This window comes from Salvelinus namaycush, chromosome 33 (assembly GCF_016432855.1).
Source record: "Salvelinus namaycush isolate Seneca chromosome 33, SaNama_1.0, whole genome shotgun sequence".
Lineage (NCBI taxonomy): Eukaryota > Metazoa > Chordata > Actinopteri > Salmoniformes > Salmonidae > Salvelinus > Salvelinus namaycush.
In genome coordinates this window covers 5,674,342-5,697,837 of record NC_052339.1, presented here as the reverse complement: position 1 = coordinate 5,697,837, position 23,496 = coordinate 5,674,342, and the positions used below count along the sequence as shown (strand labels likewise).

Below are 23,496 nucleotides of genomic sequence, written 5' to 3'. Positions count from 1 at the left end.
AAGAAGTGCACTTCATACGGAATAGGTTGCCATTTGGGATGCACCCCTGGTTATTAATTGAGGTTGAAGATCAGTCTGTGGGTCTGACTGGTGCAGGCCACACACCAAACACGATGGGCTTCACAGATTACTGTGAATATAATGGAGAAATCTCCAGCTCCACATAAGACTGACACTATCGGGAGTAGGGGAGGAAGAAGGGGGAGAGAGGGGTTCGGGTCCTGTAAGATTGCACCCTTCAAACAATGAGGTGGTTTTTTTCTTCTTCTCTTCTCTCTCCTTTTTGATATGTGGGAAGATGACTGGCTGGCTAGATAACGCCCAGGCTCTGAATCCCTAATGGGGCATCTGTGAGCACAAGGCATGATGGGAGAAAAGCCGAGTCAATATGCAGAGAGGAGTAATCTTCATGGTGGGGTGGCAGCAGAGGGATAGTTGTTTTTATATAGAAGTCTCTTCTGAATCCAATATAATCACACCTACAGATGTACGATCTTCATTTTGTCGCAGTGAAATATGTTATTTTACAGGGTCAGCCATAGAAGTGCAGCGCCCCTGGAGAAAATTGCCGTTAAGGGCTCTGTTCAAGGGCAGATCGACCGATTTTTCACGATGTAGGCGACCTTTCGGTTACTGGCCCAACGCTCCAACACTCTAACCGCCAGGCTACCTGCCGCAAACGTACCTTACATACTTCCGAAGCGTTTTTTAAACCTCAAATGCATTGCAGGGAAGTTCTCCTGCAACAGGGTGATCAAATGAAGATCCTACATCTGTACAAGTTCAATCCAAATGCCAAAGTAAAGGCCTACTGTACATGTGAATACGTAGGTTGCTCATTTCTGTTGTAGTTTTGTTGTTACGAATAAGGGCGGATACTCAATTCAAAGAAAATCCATTGGGCTTGAAGTATTGATTCCTTGTTTAATCTCTTTGAGTGATGGAAGCAGATATATGTCTTACCTAAAGATGAATATGGTTGTTAGATTTTGAACGTGGGCAGTCTTTTTGTTGCTCATGGGCAGTATCATTGATTTTGGTTGTTTTTGTTGCTCATTTTTATTAACTATTGTCTTCATAATAACTTGTGCCTCCTTATAAGAAAATACATAAGTAACTAATGCATTATAAAACAAGTGGCTCATTGAAATTGTTACCACATTTACACAAATGGAAATCAATACTTAAAAACAAATTAACACATCCCTTGCAAGCCAGCCACCCAATGTATTCTTACAGTTTATTATTATTTGCTTTGTCAAATGGTGGCAATACACTGGCTTGACCTTGGCAATTCAAGTTTTTTGAAGGTCACTTCATGACCTTTAACTGTATTTCTATTTCCTGACATCATTTATAGAAATAGGTTTGCTACAAACCATGCTCCATAGGTCACAGTGATATCCCAGTCTTATACAATCTCAATCTCAAAACAATGTATGTTTGGCTTTTGTATTGGAGTAATATTGTATTGTAATATTTTGCCTTGACATAACAGCAAAGTCCTACACCATTTAGAAGTCCTTTTTATTTGCAATGATAATGCACTAAGAATCAGCTAAGAGTCAACCAATGCCTGATCATGTTCTCCACTCTCCTTTGCAGGAGCTGTGTCGCCAGCGGATGGCTGTGCGGACATCGGAGCGTCCGGAGCGTGCGGAGTGCCCGGAGCCTCTGCGGCGCCTCTCGCGGCTGAACAGCTCGTCTTCTCAGTTCAGCGATGGGGGACCCATAGCCAGCCCCTCGGCCCGTAGCTCCACTTCCTCCTGGTGCGAAGAGCCTGTCCCCTCCAACATGGACATCTCCACCGGACACATGATACTGGTACAACAACATACGTGCCGCTACAGTACCCTATATTCTGCCTGTCTTTCGGTCCGTCCTGTCTATCTGAGTGTATGTATATATGTACAGTATGTCTGTCTGATGCGAGGAGCCTGATGTTTGGAGTCAGTATGGAGTGTAGTGTGTGTAATTTATAGGATGTCTCCCCTCGCTCTCAGCTTCCAGCTTTTATTCTGTTTGTCTGTCTGGCTCTGTCTCTCTAACCCTTTCTCTCACTATGCTCGCTACATCTCTGCGGTTATCTCATTTTATTTCCAGCTCTGTCTTTCCTTCTATCTCTATCTCTCTTCCTCTTTTTTTCTTTTTCTCTCGCTCTATCTTGCCCTGTCATCTCTGCCATTCTTTCTCTTGCTCTTGTTTCCTCGCTCTCACTGTCACTCTCTTTATCCCTCCTCCTTGCCCCTCTCCTCTCTCTCCCTCTCTCTCTCCCTCCTGCTCTTTCTCTATTAAAGCCAAAGTGATACGGAAATTGCTTTGTGTGATGAGAGCTGCTCTAAAGTGAAATATCATTACCATGCTGATTGTCAGTTGAATGTTTCAGAATTATTATTATTATTATTCCTTGTGGGGCCCCTCAGTTGCACACACAATGGATTGTTTGAATTTTGCACAACTTTTGTTTTATTCACTGCAGACAAGCTTGATAAAAGAGTTGGAAAGATGCCTGCAGTGTTTTCATGAATAACGTGTTGAATTTGCCATAATGACTGGGCTTTATTGCAAATGTCAAGGCTGGTTGAGACACCTCTTTTGAAAACATTTGAATAGAACATATTTGACCTTTACATTACAACAAAGTTCTACACCATGTACAGGTCTTTTATATTTGATTTGATAACAATACAATAAGAATCAACCAGATTCACTGCAGATTCTTCAGAAAAGCTAAGTATAACGCACATAAAAACCACACAGACCTTGACTCTGTTTTGACTCCTGAGTGATCGATTAACCACATGTGATTGCCTTGGTATCACTGATCTCAGACCAGATTTTTTTCATCTATCCTGTCCTGTCCTCTGTGGATCTCATGCAGCGTGGACTGTGGGAGTGATGAGTACCTTGCTCTCATGCTGGGTGGGGCTATTTTATAGCTCACACCTACATCTAACACACTGGAGTAGGAGGCTCTTTCTGGCCCAATCTACACTTATCCATGCTTCACCTGGGTTTTGCACCCAATGGCACTCTATGCCCTATATACTGTAGTGCACTACTTTTGCCCTGAGCCCTGTGGGCCCTGTTCAAATGTGTGCACTAAATAAGGAATAGAGGGCCATTTGGGTTGTAGACCTGTTAATATTGTATCTGTAGTTCCGGCTCAGATCCATGAACCACATACTGTTAAGTTACTTCAGGAAATACAGTCACACTTTAGTACAGGTGTTCAGTACCGTAGAGTGAAATGTATATAATAACTTCCTAGGTTCAAAATCAGAGTCAGCGATGGTGGGATTAGTTTGTACGATTGCCTAGACTTTATTCTCTGCTATTTTGCTAGACCTTCTGGTGCTGAGGCATGTTGAAACATGCAGTCTGTGTGTATTGGTCACCCATATTTATGCACCATAAATTAGAATGGGTAAGGATTTTTCAGTGCACAATATGTATCCAATTTCAAACATATTCAAAGACAAACAGCCTTTTTAGGAACAGTAACACCAGCTATGTTATTCTACTGGCAGGCTTTCAGCACCATGGATAACTCCATACAGTAATGCTTCTATTGCTTTTACATAGTTATGCTTTGTTTTTGGTACTGTTTTTATGATGTCCAGTAGATATGGTCGTGATGTTGATATAATTGCTGTTGTTGTATATGTACCCTCTGTAAATGCTTATTTGTTGCCTTTAGAAAATCGATAGCAAACCCTAGGCAACATTTCATTATTTTTGATGGCTTACTTCCATGTCTTAAAAAAATCTAATTGAAAATGAATCATTTGTTAGAGTAAGGCAGGCAATTTATCAAGGACAAGTAAGTTGTTCGCTTTTGATTCTATCCCTGATTGATTGGACTGATTGCAATGCCCTTCCTCTCCAGGCTGCCCACCCTGACCTCAGATTCTTAGAAGCTACTACTCTTTTCAGACACTTTCTACTTTCCCCATGGCATTCCCTGTGACTTCTCAGTATTTCATATTCAGTTACTGTTAGGGACTCTGGGAACAGAGAATGAGCAACTGACGACTGAGTGTCCTTAGCACCTCTGACCAGAACGTCGGCCGTCATCTTCAAATAGGTGTGTTCATATAGTCATGTCGGCTGACTGTACCCATTATTACAGTAACATTACAGTGGCACAACAGTAGCAACGTTGTGTCACCTGTTGTGTCTGTATTTTCTCTGTATCTAATGTAGCAGCTCTTTATGGCCAATGAGGGCTATTGTTAGGGGGATTACTCAGTGTTTCCTTGACATCCATCCTCTCAGAACCTCTGATTGACAGCCCAGTTACTAATCCCTTATTTACTCAGCCCTGTTACTCTTGTTACGTTCCAAATGGCACCCTATAGCCCATAGGGCTCTGGTCAAAAGTAGTGTACTATGTAGAGAATAGGATGCCATTTGGGACACACACTCTCTGCCTCTAGAAGATGAGGTGATCCGCTGCTTCATCCATCCACAATCAGGCTGCTACATCACTACATACAAATCCCAGCTCCCACATAAACAACACAATTATTACAATTTGTGATAAAGAGTAGGTGCATAAGCCATTGACTGGTGGCAATTCTGTAGCCCTTCTGAATGTATTGATCAAATATTTACTAATATAGGGTGTATAGGTCTGTGTAGGGAAGGTGGATGGGGTGTCATGCTGTGGAGCTACAGTGTATGGGCCCTGGTCAAAAGTAGTGCACTATATAGGGAATAAGGTGCTAATTGAGACGCACTTGTTCCACTCTGTCAAGAGAACTGCATGGAAATGGCTCTGTCAAGTGTTCATGACACCCTGTCATTCAACCGTCACTTCTGAAAAGACTGCATTGTTTGTTTGTTGCGTCGGCGACACAGCAGCCAACATGCAGATTGGTGCTTACTGCTGACAAAGAACAGTCAACAGAATGATATGATAGAGATGGGGACTTTTTTTTGTGCAAATTTGGTAATTTTCACTCAAAGGGAAAGCAAAGAATTCTTATTTAAAGTAGTTGATGTGTAGTCAATGACAGCCAACCCCTCTGAGTTGCTAGTGACTAGAGTACATCTACTGTTATTACTGCAATGAGGCATTATAAATCGGACCTACATGTGCCCTCTAATACACTGCTTGTCATTTGGTGCATTATCTACTATGACTGGGGCTGCATCCAAAATGACACCCTATTCCTGACATAGTGCATGACTTTTGACCAGAGCCCTATGTGCCCCGGTCAAAAGTAGAGCACCATATAGTGAATAGGGTGTAATTTGGGACCCAAACTGGAACTTTAGAATCAAAAAACTGCTGTGAAATACGATCTACTGTTTTTTGACAAAGATATGACTGGAAGTTAATATTTTCAGCTGATAGTGAATGGCGGAAGAGGGGATATTAAGAGGGGCTAATTTCCCATACTGTGCATGTCCCTGGATATATTTACATGTCAGTTGTATCCATGTTGAGATTTAATTGACAGCCTTAACTGTGCTGTAGATAAACATGGTGCATCACCTCTCTCTCCAGACTCACCTCCACTGTCTTTTAAATGTTTGATAAAAGCATAGCACTACTGGGTATAGCTTTCATTGTATTACCCGGCTGATCCCCCACATCAGTTTATGAGTCTGTAATCTCCTGCCTTACACAATGACGGCCTAAACCGTTTAACCCCGCGGGGAGCGTTGATACAAGCGTCAGGCGAACACTGTTCCTCTGAAAAAGAGTCTTCTCCAGAGCCGCCCCAGCCTCTGAGCTCCATAAGACCTGGTTTGTTAGAGGAGCAACGTTGGCTTTTTTTCATCCCCCTGCTTTTCTTTTCTCCTTGTCTCTCTGGCGAATTAAATTTTGCTGTTCTCCAAGCGACAGCTTAAACGCAGACAATCTTATCAGGAGCTGTGCAAGCGGTTTGAAAGACGATGATTGAAGCACACTGAAGTATTTCCAATGCAGAGAAACCTTTCAGGAGTCTTTAATTGCGAGGAGCGGTTTTTGATGGCCCCTCCCCCAACACCTCCATAACTTACCCCCCCCCCCCGAAATCTTTCTGTCTGTCTGTTGGTCTGCCTGTTGACATGGGTTTAGTATTCTGCTCCAGTGTGTAGATAGGAAGGCCTTAGAGATCCACTGAAATAGAGCAGGTCTACAGCATAGGCATGAATTGCCTTTCATTAGATCTATTCTAGACAGTGAATGACAATCAAAAATATTCTGGCGGTACCCTCCCCATCCCTCCCCTCTAAATGCTGCGATATGTAATTACTTTTCCATTTCAAATTCATTATCTTTTGTTTGATTATTTAGTTTTTGATTATTTAGTTGTTTTAAAATGTCCACCTTTTCTCTCTCCTTAGTCGTACATGGAGGACCACTTGAAGAACAAGAACCGCCTGGAGAGGGAGTGGGAGGCGATGTGTGGTTACCTGGCTGAGCCCGGTGACTGTGACGTGGGCCAGGGCGAACACAACACCAAGAGGAACCGCTCTGACGCCGTGGTTGTCTGTAAGTGTTGTTACACATCTCTGACCGTGTGCAGTCTGACCACATCTCTCAGTAGCCGATTACTAGGTTATTCCGGTGTTATTTATGACCACGTGAACTGATGCTGAAATACCGTTTTTTCGATTCCATGTCATTTATCAATAATGAAATGTTTAAATCGAGGAAAAGCAAAAAATGTGTGGTGAATTATGTATTTCTATTACAGATGATCATTCCAGAATCACCTTGAAGGCTGAGAATAACCATGGCAACTCGGATTACATCAATGCTAGCCCAATTGTGAGTATCATTCCGCATCCCTTACTCCTTCACTTTATGTTTCTTTTAAGCTTTATGGTTGCAACTCTACACAAAGACCTGTTGAGGTTGGATTTTATATTGAAATTAAATTAGTTTTTGTGATTTGTCATTAATTTTCCCATTGAACCTTTTGCCTTTGTTCCTCACACTTTGCACCTCAATGGATTCGCAGTGTCTTGTGAATGAATAGTTTGTCACCTTCCCTGTTTTGACATGGCTGCTCTCTTGAGATATCAGCTCTGCTTTAACGTATTCATCCCAAAAGAATGGTGGTTTATTATTATTTGGACTCAGTAATGTTTCCCCTGAACAAATCCAAAATGGCCCAAATCTCGGGAAAGTTTAGGGTTATATTCCTGTCTTTTTCACATTTCACAATAAAGGCTATTTCTGATTTCCCCTGCGGCTGCTAGAGAAGGATTCCATTAAAAAAGAACAGTAAACTATGCATTTCAAATACAGTAGGAAAACTCTTGGAGAGAGATGGGGATGGGCTCCTCCACATTTGGACTAAAAGCCTATTAATGTATAGCACAGAACAAAACTAACTGGAAGTTTGCAAGCATCTATTTATTGTATATTGCATACATGCATACATAATGCATCACGTAATAATGATAACAATCTATTTTTATTTTTGCCTCTGAAGCCTTAGTATTTTGAGTGATTATCAGACAGAAATTCACTTTCGACTATGTCAAGTCATTCTACTTATCTGTGTTGTTGTTGAACTGAATCTACTCTCTCTCCTCCCTAATTCGCTCTCTGTTTAATATGAAAGAATGTCCCTTAAAATATCTATTATCTATTTCTCCATTTGCATCTCTCCAATATTAGAAGGTTAAACTAAATGATCTCTTCCCTGTATTGTGTTTTCGTTCAAAGAGGAAAACATGCTACATGGCGCCGACAGACATGGTCGCCTCGCTTCGCATTCATACGCATTTCTTTTACGTATTATTTCTTACCCTGTTACCCCAGGAAATCTTAAGTGTTATTACATACAGCCAGGAAGAACTATTGGATACAAACATCTCTCTGGTAAGAAGAAGGGCGGGGGTGTATGCCTTATGATTAACGAGTCGTGGTGTGATCATAACAACATACAGGAACTCAAGTCCTTTTGTTCACATGACCTAGAATTCCTTACAATCAAATGCCAACCTCATTATCTACCAAGAGAATTCTCTTCGATTATAATCACAGCCGTGTATATCCCCCCCCCCCCCCCCCCCCAAGCAGACACCTCGACGGCCCTGATTTTTTTTTATTGAACTCTATGTAAACTGGAAACAACATATCCTGAGGCTGCATTTATTGTAGCTGGGGATTTTAACTAGGGGTCCCGCTAGCGGGACAACTTCCCGTGAAACTGGAGGGTGCGCAATTCAAATAAATAATCATAAATGTAATGGATTTTAAACATTTATGTACATATAAGTGTCATATATCGGCTGAAAGCTTACATTCTTGTTAATCTAACTGCACTGTCCGATTTACAGTAGCTATTACAGCGAAAACATGCCATGCGATTGTTTGAGGACGGCGCCCCACATCAAAATATTTTTCCACCGGCACAGGTTTCATACATTCACATATAACGATAAAATATTAACTTACTTTTTGAAAATGTTCCTCTGATTTGTCATCCAAAGGGTCCCAGCTATACGACATGTAGTGTCGTTTTGTTAGATAAAATCCTTCTTTATATCCCAAAAAGTCAGTTTAGTTGGCGCCATCAATTTGAGTAATCCACTCGTTCAACTTGCAGAGAAAGGAATCCGAAGATCTACCCCTAAACTTTGTTTCAACAAGTCAAGATACGTTTCTATTTACTCCTCAGATAACCTAAAATTTAATCAAATCTTTCGGAAAGAAGTATGTTCAAAAGGAAACCGATTTTAGCAGGTGCGTAATGTCTTCATGGCGCGCGCAAACACGAATTTCCAATTCTGTGTCCCTCTACTATAACTACTATTTCTTATTAGTTTTTGAAGTTACAAGCCTGAAACCTTGAACATAGACTGCTGACACCCTGTGGAAGCCATAGGAATTTCATCCAGGGAGCTAATTTTCAATATGACCTTTCTCTTGCCTTTGTAAGAGGATGGTTTCTCTTTGGATTTTCTCCTACCATATCTATTGTGTTATATTCTCCTACATAATTTAACATTTCTACAAGCTTCAAAGTGTTTTCTTTCCAATGGTACCAATTATATGCATATCCTGGCTTCAGAGCCTGAGCTACAGGCAGTTTACTTTGGGCATGTCATTCAGGCAGGAAGTGGAGAAAAAAGGGGCCTAGCCCTAAGAAGAATTTTATCAGCATATCGAATGCGCGACCTGGGCTGGCAGCATTCTGGATCATTGCTACTCTAACTTCCGCGACGCATACAAAGCCCTCGCTCGCCCTCCTTTCGGCAAATCTGACCATGACTCCATTTTGTTGCTCCCTGCCTATAGACAGAAACTTAAACAGGAAACACCCATGCTCAGGTCTGTTCAACGCTGGTCCGACCAATCTGATTCCACGCTTCAAGATTGCTTCGATCACGTGGACTGGGATATGTTCCGGATAGCCTCAGACAACAACATTGATGTATACGCTGATTCGGTGAGCGAGTTTATTAGCAAGTGCATCGGTGATGTTGTACCCACGGTGACTATTAAAACCTTCCCCAACCAGAAACCGCGGATTGATGGCAGCATTCGCACAAAACTGAAAGCGCGAACCACTGCTTTTAATCATGGCAAGGCGACCGGAAACATGACCGAATACAAACAGTGTAGCTATTTCCCTCCGCAAGGCAATCAAACAAGCTAAGCATCAGTATAGAGACAAAGTAGAGTCACAATTCAACGGCTCAGACACGAGACGTATGTGGCAGGGTCTACAGTCATTTACGGATTACAAAAAGAAAACCAGCCTCATCGCGGACACCAACGTCTTGCTCCCAGACAAACGAAACAACTTCTTTGCTCGCTTTGAGGACAATACAATGGCACTGACACGGCCCGCTACCAAAACCTGCAGGCTCTCCTTCACCGCAGCCAACGTGAGTAAAACATTTAAATGTGTTAACCCTCGCAAGGCTGCCGGCCCAGACAGCATCCCTAGCCACGTCCTCAGAGCATGCGCAGACCAGCTGGCTGGTGTGTTTACGAACATATTCAATCAATCCCTATCCGTCTGCTGTTCCCACATGCTTCAAGAGGGCCACCATTGTTCCTGTTCTCAAGAAAGCTAAGGTAACTGAGCTAAACGACTATTGCCCCGTAGCGCTCACTTCCGTCATCATGAAGTGCTTTGAGAGACTAGTCAAGGATCATATCACTTCCACCCTACCTGACACCCTAGACCCACTCCAATTTGCTTACCGCCCCAGTAGGTCCACAGACGACGTAATCGCAATCACACTGCACACTGCCCTAACCCATCTGGACAAGAGAAATACCTATGTAAGAATGCTGTTCCTCGATTACAGCTCAGCATTTAACACCATAGTACCCTCCAAACTCGTCATTAAGCTCGAAACCCTGGGTCTCGACACCGCCCTGTGCAACTGGGTCCTGGACTTTCTGACGGGCCGCCCCCAGGTGGTGAGGGTAGGAAACAACATCTCCACCCCGCTGATCCTCAACACAGGGGCCCCACAAGGGTGTGTTCTCAGCCCTCTCCTGTACTCCCTGTTCACCCATGACTGCGTGGCCATGCATGCCTCCAACTCAATCATCAAGGCTTGATTACAAACAATGACGAGACGGTCTACAGGGAGGAGGTGAGGGCACTCAGAGTTTGGTGTCTGGAAAATAACCTCACACTCAATGTCAACAAAACAAAGGAGATGATCGTGGACTTCAGGAAACAGCAGAGAGAGTACCCCCCTATCCACATCGATGGGACAGTAGTGGAGAAGGTGGAACGTTTTAAGTTCCTCGGCGTACACATCACGGACAAACTGAAATGGTACACACACAGACAGCGTGATGAAGAAGTCGCAACAGTGCCTCTTCAACCTCAGGAGGCTGAAGAAATTTGGCTTGTCACCGAAAACACTCACAAACTTTTACAGATACACAATCGAGAGCATCCTCTCGGGCTGTATCACCAGAGAGTAGTGAGAGGGTAGCCCATCCTGTCGGGCTCTCCAGAGGGTAGTGAGGTCTGCACAATGCATCACCGGGGGCAAACTACCTGCCTATGGCGCACGGCCATCGCTTATCCATATATTTATATGTACATAATCTTATTCATTCCTTTACACTTGTGTTTATAAGGTAGTTGTTGTGAAATTGTTAGATTACTTGTTAGACATTACTGCACTGTCGGAGCTAGAAGCACAAGCATTTTGCTACACTCGCATTAACATCTGCTAACCATGTATATGTGACCAATAAAATTTGATTTGATTTTGATTTGACAATGAAATGACAATTGGAGTTGTTTCTCCACTCTTCCATGTTGCTAGTAGTAGTTAGAGTGGGTTATGCTGTGCTTGCCCTTAGTAAAAATAATATATGTGTGAAATGTGTATTTTCACATGTCAATTGGCTGTTTTCACATGTTGAGTTAAAATTTCACGTGAAACCATAGTTTCACGTGTATTAAATTTAAAGTTCACATGTTAACACCACTTTTCACGTGAGGAGAATTACATGTTTTCACCTTACATGTGAATTGCAAGTTCATATTTTAAAAACATTAACTTTTTAGCTCGTCAATACACTGCTAGTCCGAAGAAAGTTATTGCTTCCGTTGTCTCTTGATGAACAAAGTGTGTCTCACGACCATCAAGCTGTAAAGCAAGGGCGGTCAGTCTAGTCAACACGACCTGTGAGCGTGTTGTGCTAGCCAAGTTAGCTAAAGTCTTGTGATGAGAGCTAACCAAGTCTCGATAGCTAGCCGTGTGACGAATTCTACCCTAAGCAAAACTTTCCTTTCAGTCAGTACTCAACACTATCGACAGGAGCTGAGGTCCTATTTTCGGCAGCATTAACCTCACAGTTCGCCTGAGAACAGTTAAGCAGGAAGACAGGAATCTAGTCTTGCTGAGGAGAGCTTTTCGGGAGCGCAGTCACATCCGCAAGAAAGAGAGGTGAGAACGACCAGTTGCAGGTGAGAGGCTCCCTTTATTGAGGAGAGGGGCTCACATCCCTCACCACTCAACCTGTCTGTCTCCAACAGAAGCTGTGCGGTTGGATTCTTTGAGATTGATGACCCGCCCTAAGTTGTAAGCCATAAGTGACACATCGAAACGAGTATTAAAAATAGAACAATCACATGTGAAAATCACATTTAAGAAAACTATACGTGTAAATCTCACTTTCACATGTTGAACTGCAACTTCACAAGTGAAAAACAATCACATTTGAAAATCACATATGCAATTTTATATGTAAGAAAACTCCATGTTAAAATCTCACTTTCACGTGGAATTTCAAGTTCACATGTGGGTATGACATAGTGTGAAAAGGTGGTTTTAACATGTTGCAGTAGTAATATTTGTCACGAATCCCGCCGATGATGGTGCTGTCTTCCTGTTCGGGCGGCGCTCGGCGGTCGTCGTCACCGGCCTATTAGCTGCCATCGATTCTCTTCTTTTTGTTTCTGTTAGTTTGGGCTGATTGGGTACACCTGTTTTGTGTTTAGTTTTGTGGGTAGGCTATTTAAGGGAAGTAGGCCCGCTGGTTTTTGTGCGGGCTTGTTATTCTGTTTGTGGTGTTTGTACTTCGTGTGGATTTTGTCCTTGTTTATTGTGGACTGGATGTTGACGCGCCCTTTTGTTGTGTGGCGTAGCCGTCTCGTTTCTATTCTATTTTGGGATATTAAAATATATCCACTTGCTTGAAACTACCCTGCTCTCTGCGCCTGACTCCTTCATTCACCATTGGAAGCGTAACAATATTTCCACATGTGGAATTGTAAATTCTGTAATACCATTCTGTAAAAAGCTTACTTAGCCTACCTGAGTGTAATAATTAATCCATCCACTGCATTATTATTGTAGTCCTCAATGGTGTTGCATTGATATACATGTATACTTAGCGCTACCACTAGGGAGAGAGATTCTGAGAATTCTGGTGGTTGATGTATAACTTAATTGTTTGGACCGGGTGAAAAACAAAATGCGATTTTTCCATTCACATGAGCATAGCTAAGTTAAGTAACTAGCTAGCCAGCTGACTTTTGTATGCAAGACAATGAGAACAAGATGGCGTTTCGGATGATTTTATATTTCCTTATATTTTGGCTATCAAATGGTTTTACAAACGAGGGCCATATTGAGTGTATTTACATGGGATCATATGAACCATGCTAATGATATGTACAATATTTTAGAAGGTTACTTTTTATGACATTTCTATCTAATGGTTGCATGCTAATCGCTAACCGCTAGCTAGCTTAGTGATAGGCGATGACTAGCATTCCATTTCGTCCTAGCTCGCTATTTTTAGCTTCTGTAATTGTTAGCTGTCCATTGGTTTTTGTTACATTTAATACACAGGCCTAAAACGGATTTGAATGTATTTGAAAATGTGTGAATTTGTTTGCTTTTGGAATTAATGTAAACAGATACTTTTTCTACAGAGAGATGATTTCTAGGCTGTCTAGAGTTAATCAGTTAACTCAAGTTAACTTTTTGTAATTTCTGTGGACTAATCTTTTTAAATTGGGATTAATCACATTATCTTAAAGCATTCAAAATACACTGAAAACATCCAAAATACATAACCTATACAGGTAAAAACAACAATGTGATGTCAAAACAAGTTTACATTGAGGTTAAAGGGATATTTTGGCAGAGGCGCTTTATCTACCCCATAGTCAGATGAACTTTTGGATACCATTTGTTCGTCTCTGTGTCCAGCATGAAGTAAGTTAGAGGTAGTTCCGTGAGCATTGCTAACTAAATACCCTCTATACTTCCAGTCGTTGCGCTAATGCTATTTAGCAATTGCGCTAGTGCTAGTTATCATCTTCCTTCAAACTGCACGCAGAGACATAAAATTGTATCCACAAGTTCATCTGACTCTGGGGATGTAGATAAAGGGCCTCATTGCCAAAATCCCGAAGTATCCCTTTAAAGAAAGTGTGATTTATCAATTTACCTGACTTTGCGAACAGTTACTTTGAACAAAATCAAGACATCAATATTCTTGTAATGCTTTTTATTTTAAGTAAATTACAGCTCAATTTGAGCAGATTCTGATTTTACGATTAATCATGATTAATCAAAGCAAATCCTGCAATCAACGCAATAAAAAAATATATATGTTTAAAAGCCCTATTTTAAACTGAACAGTCAATATTATGTGATTGAGAGAAATTGATAATAAATATACGTTGGAAATCAACCTCAGTGTTGGCCCTCAGTCTAATGGTCAAGACATTGGCTTTGCCTGTGGGGAGACCTGGGTTCTAATCTCACTGGTTACAAAAGCACATGTGAAACTTAAATGTAATATTTTAGGAAACCACACATGAAAATGTGAAAAATAAACATGTGAAAAATCCATGTAAAAGTATGAAAGTGTCAGGAAACCAAGTCTGACACGTTGTAAAAATAGATGTGTGTTGTTAAAAAAAAATTTACACTTGTTTTTTTTGTAAGGGTGGTGCAGAGCAGAGTAGACAGTAATCAGTGATCCAGCGCGGTACGGTTGAAAGCACGGTAATTATACCACAACGGTACCCCTGGCTGAGCCCTGTGAAACTGCCATAATTATGTCTGTCAATGCTCCCTCCTCCTTATTAGCCCAAGAGAAAAAGTCAATCATTTGTCATCTTTTTCTTGGAATGTGGAGTTCGAGTGGTAAGGGGGTGGTAAGAAGGAGGTCTTCTCTACCCCCACAGTCAAGGAGGAGGAGGGCATTTTCATACTAGTTTAGAACTATAGTTCAAGTAGTTGTTGCATTTTATTTGTTTCATTTGGTCTGGTTGGTTACACATTGCCAAATGTCAAACAAACAAAAATTCCTATACAAAACCATGTGTCTATGCAAATCATTTGTTTATTTGTCTTCTGCACCCTACAGCCTAGTCCAGAGACTTGTAGCTTATTTATGATGTTGGTGGTAGAGCTCATGCATGGGTTTGTCCCAAATGGCACCCTATTCCCTATATAGGGCTCTGGTCAAAAGTAGTGCACTGCAAAGGAATAGCGTGCCATGTTGAATGTAGCCCTTGGTTTCAATCATGGTCTCAGTCATACTTGGCTTAGATTTTGATATTCTGTTAGATTTTTTTCAATCAGACTTACTTGTAAGGAAAGTCAGTAAGATTTAAGATGTGTTAGCAAGGCATTGAATTGCGAGAGGTTAATTGCAATGATATTTACCTCAAACCTTAAACGAAAGCTTTTATTTGGTAAAGATTCTGGTTTTCCAAGGTCTTTCTCACCCAACAGAGAGAGGAGAGCAGGAGAGAAGCTGAAATACGGAGGCCATCTTTTCATGTCCTGCCTTTAGTATTCATACGGTGATGTCAGGCTGCACGTAGCTACTGTATGTCTGTGTCCTTGAGATTGCCTAACAGGGAGCTGGAGCTCTAGCTTTTAGCATCAAGTCTTTCGTTTCTGTCAGGATAAAAAAGACATCTGCAGAATTTCAACTAGGCAGGAGAGAGTGTGATGCTAACAAAGCGCTGCTACCTAATAGAGTGGAAAAGTGCATTCATTTCTTTAGCTCTTCTCCAGAAATGCCATTTTGAATAACATGGTGAGGCAACAGGAATTCCAGGTGGTTTTATAAATATATGTGTAAAGCCAGGCATGCTTTGATGGACTATGTTGGCTAGCTTTATATTATGGAAGTGTATTGAGTTTGTGCAGCTATACTCTTCTGTAGCTCATGCTGCACATCTGTACTAAAAGTTATTGGGATTCAGTTCAACCTCTCTAATCATCTCCCCTAGTCGGTGCTAATAAAACCACTCTGATATCTCATCAAAAAAGAAGTTCATAAAAGGAGAGAAGACGGCCATTAAAGACAAGGCAATCTACGGTGTCTCTTAGCACATCCTGGTATTATTATCTGGTTGCATCCCAAAATGACACCCTATTCCCTATATAGTTTACTACTTTTGACCAGAGCCCTATGGACCCTGGTCAAAAGTAGTGCACCTCTCTGTAATTGCTCCAGCCCGAAATGGCTCCATGTAACAATAAGGGTTGTGCTGCACAATTGCATCCATTTCCATAGTAATGGATGTGGATGTCACTCACTGGAGTGTCATCCATTGGAGATTCAGGACTGATCTCTGGGCAACACAAAGGTTTCATCCCTGTCTTCTTCTCCCTATTACGAGATAGATGCTTATCTCAAATTGCAATACAAGACTATTGTATGAATATGTTGTATTATGAACCTTTGCAGTATAAAAACACTGAAGAGAACATAAAAAGGCGATGATTCTTTTCACGGAAAACAGAACTGGACTTTGCAAAAATATCCCGCATTACAAAATGGGACCCAATAAAGTGAAGTGCTAGCGATAAACCAACTCTGAGCTGGTTAGCACTGGTTAGCTCCAGTGTTTATTTGGCAGGTTGGTGTTTTTTGTCATGAATCTTGTTCTGGAGGCAGCTCTGCAGAGTGGTCACTAGCTGGCACAGCCACTAAGTCATAAAATCAGATTTTAAACCTAACGTTAACCACACTGCTAACCCTAATGCCTAAAAGTAAAACATTTATCAATTTTACAATATAGCCAATTTTTTACTTTGCAGCTAGCCTATCTAAGGGGAAATCGGTCAGTTCTGCCTCCAGGACAAGACTGACGACAATAAACGTCAACCTGCGTTTATTTGGGGAATACAAATTCTGTTGCGCCCCTTCATTACACTGAATTTCTACATCTCTTCTGTAAGGAAAAAAATGACTTTGTCTGAGTGTAACAAAATGGCTGAATTCCAAATGGTTTACTCATGTCTTTTCTATTCTGCTTCTCCTTTCAACAATAGCCATGAATAATATTTCATTTGCAATTTGGCTTGCAATATCTGATATTAACAAAAAGATCTCACTGTTTTAAGTTTCTCCAAGTGTCCAATTTCGTAGTTGCTCCAAACATCAAATCTTGAAGTGTTTTTGACACTCTGCGTTGACTCCTCCTGCACAGCATTGTTTTGTTTCTCCAAAAGTTAAGGTTTTGGATAGGGCAACAAAAAAAAAATCTTACCACTGGGTTGAACACGCGACCTTCGTATCCGGAATCATGGAATTATAGTGCTGATTGATTAACCGTCATTTCGGGGGTTATCGGTTATTAAACAACTAATTGACCGACGTCGGTTCAATTAATTGAATTCCATTTAGCTCAATGCGCCGTTACTCTAGAGTGAAATCAAATATTTCCCAAGATAAATCAAGTCAAGAACTATGTGGGACGCTGGGCCGAGTTGTAGTTTTCATTAGCAAATATTCAACAGAGGTGACCATAATCCTGTATTTTCAATCACGGATAGAGACGGATCAGGGAGGAAGAGGCGAAGTGAAAGGTTTCACTCTCGCCAAAATCTGTCCAAAATAAGCCCAATGTGTTTCTATGGGCTTATTTTGGACCTAAGCTTGTTGCCTGCTTTCCTGCCTTTGGGACAACAATTCTCATTGTTAGCACAGAGACATGAGCATCTCATCTTTATATACAGATCTCTGGACAGATACACTTTTACGCCTGTTACGTTCGGTTAGATACACACAGACTGCATAGACCGCATGAGAGAGGAATGTACGCAACACAACGACGAGCGGGACAGAGACAGTTCGCCTTATCTACTTTGAAGAACTAGTCAAATGATTTTGTCAGACAGCTCTGCAGCATACTCAGGCAGGCTAGCTAAATAGGATGACTAAAGACAGTACAGTATGGGGAGCACATAGATAACAGGAGATGGTTTGGCTGGCTGACTGCATCTGCCTGAGTGAGATGAGATCATGACTTTAACAAATGAATAATAATAAAGCCATCAAATAAAAACAAAGTAATATTCCCAACTGAAATATTCTATTATTTCATAGAATGTTCCCTATTGTTGGCTTTGGAATTTCCATTAAAACGCTCTAAAAATCATTGTAATGTCATTATTTCATAATGCATTAAATGTTTTTAAAAAATGGAAAAACCGAACCGACCTCAAAAAGCACTAATCGCTCAGCGCTATGGGTTAACGCCAATCCGCCACCCCCATCCACATCGCCCTAGCAAAACCAAGGCCTGCTTGATAGTAACAGCCCTTAGTGGCCGGGTTTGAAGGCATTTCCCGACGTCCTCGGGACATGGACAGATGTCCAATTTCGACGTTCATCTCGAGCAATTTGCCTGGATATTTGTGCCCCTTTGTTCATTGCCTTTCTAAGACTAATATGAATAGACAGAGAGCGAAGGCCAGGGTCTTGTTCTGTGGAGCTGGATGTAGAGCTGGTATCGAGCCCCTTGTCTTTAATAAAAAATAAAGCTTCAGGGGAAATTGCAGATCTGCTTTTATCCTTTCCTCAGCCCTCTGTATCGCTGGGTTCTGCATGCCAACGCTCAACACACACGGGTGCGCACACATGGACACACACACCCACACACTCACACACATACAGAACACACAAACACTAGCCCAACCCTCGGAGACACCCCTATCCCCTCTTCTGAAGGCCTCAGTGACATTCTCTGACTATCATCAATAATATGTTGGAGAGGCGATGTCATTTCCTTTACACATGAGCTTCCTTTAATCAGAAGCATTAAAGAATAACCATGCCTGGAGGATAAAGAGGGGGAAAGTAAGAGAGGGAGGAGAGAGAGGAGTGGATGGCTTGAGTGAAGAAGTGAACAGGAAAACCTGGACAGCCATCGAGGAGAAAAGGCGGGAGCACTACCGTTAGATGAAAGGAAATGCTTTTACTCTGTCTTGATGCTCTAACTGTGGACACGGGGTTGTATCCCAAATGGCACCCTATTTGCCCCATATGCTCTGGTCAAAAGTAGTGCACTATATAGGGAATAGGGTGCTATTTGGGACGCAAGCCAGGCAATATGTTCTTGTCCCTTTATACAATTTATAATAATAATAAACTCTTCTCCTTCCCCTCTTCTTCAAGATGGACCATGACCCGAGGAACCCCATGTACATCGCTTCACAAGGCCCTCTACCCTCCACCGTGGCTGACTTCTGGCAGGTAAAGCACAACCAATCATGAACTAACGATCAGTATTTGTTTGTGACAGTGTGGGCGACATTTGCAAAACAGCACAAATATGTGTAAAAAAAACAGCGAACTTCATTAGAAACTGGTAGCATGATTACATTGGAAACTTTTCTTCAACTATGTGTATATTATAAGAGGAGATCATTTAACAAGATTATAATGAAGTATTTTTTGCGCAGATCTGTGCTCTTTTCCACCACGAAAATGAAACTATGAAATGTAGGATTACTGCAGGATTGTTTTCTTTTGCTGTAATGCTGATGATTGCCCTCGTGTAACAAAGTTTGTTGCAGTATGATACATAACAGTAGCTTTCACCACTGTGAATATGACTACAAGGGCGATTTTCCAGCTAGACCTGGCAACCCGGCAATGCTTTGCTGCCTCAAACGTATGCCGGGTTGCCAAATGGTGTTAATATGCATTAGTGTGAAAGCACCCAAGTCATTAGGGAGGATCATCGCTCCCATACAGTGAAGTTACTGTATCAGCTGTGGCATTGCTGTGTATGTAACATGTTAGCATGGACCAGAGACATCCACAGGGTGCATCCCAAATGGCACCCTATTCCCTTTATAGTACACTACCTTTGATCATAGCCCTATGGTCCGTGGCCAAAAGTACTGCACTATGTAGGGAATAGGGTGCCATTGGAGATGCAGACACAGACCAGCTGGCGCCTTTACACCCCATGTTGAGCTGAAGATGCACTTACGGTAGGTACAGTTGAAGTCGGAAGTTTACATACACTTAGGTTGGAGTCATTAAGAAAAGTCGTTTTTCAACCACTCCACAAATTTCTTGTTAACAAACTAAAGTTTTTGTAAGTCGGTTAGGACATCTACTTTGTGCATGACACAAGTCATTTTTCCAACAATTGTTTACAGACAGATTATTCCACTTATAATTCACTGTGGGTATCACAATTCCAGTGGGTCAGAAGTTTACATACACCAAGTTGACTGTGCCTTTAAACAGCTTGGAAAATTCCAGAAAATTATGTCATGGCTCAAGAAGCTTCTGATAGGCTGATTGAAATCATTTTAGTCAATTGAAGGTGTACCTATGGATGTATTTCAAGGCCTACCTTCAAACTCAGTGCCTCTTTGCTTGACATCATGGGAAAATCAAAAGAAATCAGCCAATAATTGTAGACCTTTACAAGTCTGGTTCATCCTTGGGAGCAATTTCCAAACGCCTGAAGGTACCACGTTCATCTGTACAAACAATAGTATGCACGTATAAACACCATGGGACCACGCAGCCATCATACCGCTCAGGAATGAGACGTGTTCTGTCTCCTAGAGATGAAAGTGCAAATCAATCCCAGAACAACAGCAAAGGACCTTGTGAAGATGCTGGAGGTAACGGGTACAAACGTATCTATATCCACAGTAAAACGAGCCCTATATTGACATAACCTGAAAGGCCGCTCAGCAAGGAAGAAACCACTTCCAAAATCGCCATAAAAAAGCCCAATTAATGTCCAATTAATCTACAATCATCTCAAGAATGAACAATTGAAACAGGATTCACGTGAGCTCAATTTCGAGTCTCATAGCAAAGTGTCTGAATACTTATGTTAATACAGTATATCTGTTTTCTATTTTTAATACATTTGCAAACATTTCTAAAACCTGTTTTTGCTTTGTCGTTATGGGTATTGTGTGTAGATTGATGAAAAAAGTAATTTAATAAATTTTAGAATAAGGCTGTAACGTAACAAAATGTGGAAAAAGTGAAGGGGTCTGAATACTTTCCGAATGCACTGTACATTTCGTCATGGAGTCTGTATACTTGTCATGCCACACAGAAGGAATGTTTTTCGTTATTGACGAGTCAGTTTTAGAAGAGATGATTGTTAATGTATTTTATTAATGTGCTGTCACTTCTCTTTAATGGCACATTTGTAAACACCTGATAAGAAAAAGTTTGTGTCACGTTCCTGACCTATTGTTCCTTTTTCTTTTATTTATTTAGTTGGTCAGGGCGTGAGTTGGGGTGGGTTGTCTTTGTGTGTTTTTGTATTGTCTAGGGTGTTGTATGGTTTAGGGGGTTAAGTAGAGTAGATGGTTTAGTGTTCAGTGTAGGTGTCTAGGAAAGTCTATGGTTGCCTGAATTGGTTCTCAATTAGAGACAGCTGGTTATTGTTGTCTCTGATTGGGAGCCATATTTAAGGCAGCCATAGGCTTTAGCTGTTGTGGGTAATTGTCTATGTGTAGTGTTTGTGTCAGCACTATTTGTCTGTATAGCTTCACGGTCGTCATTTTGTTAGTTTGTGTATAGTTGTTAGTTTCTTGTTTTTTCTCTCTTCTAAAATAAAAGAAGATGTATTTTGCAAACGCTGCGCCTTGGTCCACTTTCTCACAAGAAGACGATCGTGACAGAATTACCCACCATACCAGGACCAAGCAGCGTGAAAGGATGGAACAGCGCTTAGTGGAGGAATGGACCCGGGAAAAGGATGAGTGGAGAACAACCTGGGAAGAGATAGACAGGTGGGCGTGCGATCCAGAGAAAGTGCCGGAGCCTGCCTGGGATTCGCTGGAGCAGTGCGAGGAGGGTTACAGGATTATGGAGCTGGAGAAAGGAGCACGAAGGCGCGGTAGGAAGCCCTTGAGGAAACGCCAAAAATTTCTTGGGGAGGGGCTCATGGGGAGTGTGGCGAGTCCAGATAGGAGATCTGCGTCAACTTCCCGTGCTACCCGTGAGGACCCTAAGAAGGAACCTGAGCCAGTCGGGCTGATATTGGAGGTGAGCAATGGGAATGATACAGAGACTGTTAAGGATTTATTGGGGAGGTTGGAGGAGAGTGAAATGAGGGAGCTGCTGTGTTGGTGCGTGAGGCACAAAATCCACCCGACAGAGCGTGTGCGGGAAGTGATGTTACCTGAGTCAGCTCTCCATGCTCGTCCTGAGGTGCGTGCTAACCGTCTGGGAATGACAGTCCCACGAACCAGGCCTCCTGTACGCCTCCCTAGTCCTGCACCTCCTGTAGCAGTTCCACGTACTAACTCTCCTGTGGCAGCCCCTCGTACCAGTCCTCCAGTTCCGGCACCACGCACCAAGCCTTTTGTGCGTCTCCAGAGTCCAGTACGTCTTGTTTCTCCTCCCCGCACTAGCCCTGAGATGCGTGTCCCCAGCCCGGTACCACCAGTTCCGGCGCCACGCACTAGGCCTAATGTGCGTCTCCAGGGTCCAGTATGCCCTGTTCCTCCTCCCCGCACTAGCCCTGAGATGCGTGTCCCCAGCCCGGTACCACCAGTTCCGGCACCACGCACTAGGCCTAATGTGCGTCTCCAGGGTCCAGTATGCCCTGTTCCTCCTCCCCGCACTAGCCCTGAGATGCGTGTCCCCAGCCCGGTACCACCAGTTCCGGCACCACGCACTAGGCCAAATGTGCGTCTCCAGGGTCCAGTATGCACTGTTCCTTCTCCCCGTACTCGCCCTGATGTGCGTGCCCTCAGCCCGGTACCACCAGTGCCGGGAACCACGCACCAGGCCTATAGTACGCTTTGAGAGTTCAGTGTGCCCTGTTGTTGTTCCCCGCACTAGCCTGAAGGTGCGTGTCCTTAGCCCGGTACCTCTAGTTCCGGCACCACGCACCAGGCCTACAGTGCGTCTCAGCCGGCCAGAGTCTGCCGTCTGCCCAGCGGCGTCTGAACTGCCCGTCTGCCCAACGGCGCCTGAACTGCCCGTCTGCCAAGCGGCGCCTGAACTGCCCGTCTGTCCAACGCCGTCTGAACTGTCCGTCTGCCAAGCGCCGCATGAACTGCCCGTCTGTATTGAGCCTTCAAAGCCGCCCGTCTGCCATGAGCCTGCAAAGCCGCCCGTCTGCCATGAGCCTACAGAGCCGTCCGCCAGACAGGAGCCGCTAGAGCCTTCCGCCAGACAGGAGCCGCTAGAGCCTTCCGCCAGACAGGAGCCGCTAGAGCCTTCCGCCAGACCGGATCAGCCAGAGCCTTCCGCCAGACCGGATCAGCCAGAGCCTTCCGCCAGACCGGATCAGCCAGAGCCTTCCGCCAGACCGGATCAGCCAGAGCCTTCCGCCAGACCGGATCAGCCAGAGCCTTCCGCCAGACCGGATCAGCCAGAGCCGTCAGCGAGCCTTGATCAGCCAGAGCCGTCAGCGAGCCTTGATCAGCCAGATCCGTCAGCGAGCCTTGATCAGCCAGATCCGTCAGCCAGCCATGAGCAGCCAGATCCGTAAGCCAGCCAGGATCCGCCAGAGCCGTCATCCAGCCAGGATCCGCCAGAGCCAGCCAGCCAGGATCCGCCAGCCAGCCAGGATCCGCCAGAGCCAGCCAGCCAGGATCCGCCATCCAGCCAGGATCCGTCCCTCAGTCCGGAGCTGCCGTCCCTCAGTCCGGAGCTGCCCCTTATCCTGGTGCTGCCCCTTATCCTGGTGCTGCCCCTTATCCTGGTGCTGCCCCTTATCCTGGTGCTGCCCCTTAGTCCGGTGCTGCCCCTTAGTCCGGTGCTGCCCCTTAGTCCGGTGCTGCCCCTTA

General features: G+C 43.2%; 1 protein-coding gene across 1 annotated transcript in view; it reads left to right on the top strand.

Annotated features, from left to right (window-relative positions):
• Nucleotides 1-23,496, top strand: part of LOC120027648 (receptor-type tyrosine-protein phosphatase N2-like) — a 184,960-nt gene that overhangs the window by 145,679 nt on the left and 15,785 nt on the right. Inside the window, exons 9-12 of the mRNA XM_038972642.1 lie at nt 1,606-1,824; nt 6,343-6,490; nt 6,696-6,769; nt 18,881-18,958. Of these exons, the coding sequence (XP_038828570.1) occupies nt 1,606-1,824; nt 6,343-6,490; nt 6,696-6,769; nt 18,881-18,958 (519 nt within the window). The remainder of the gene's footprint in view (nt 1-1,605; nt 1,825-6,342; nt 6,491-6,695; nt 6,770-18,880; nt 18,959-23,496) is intronic.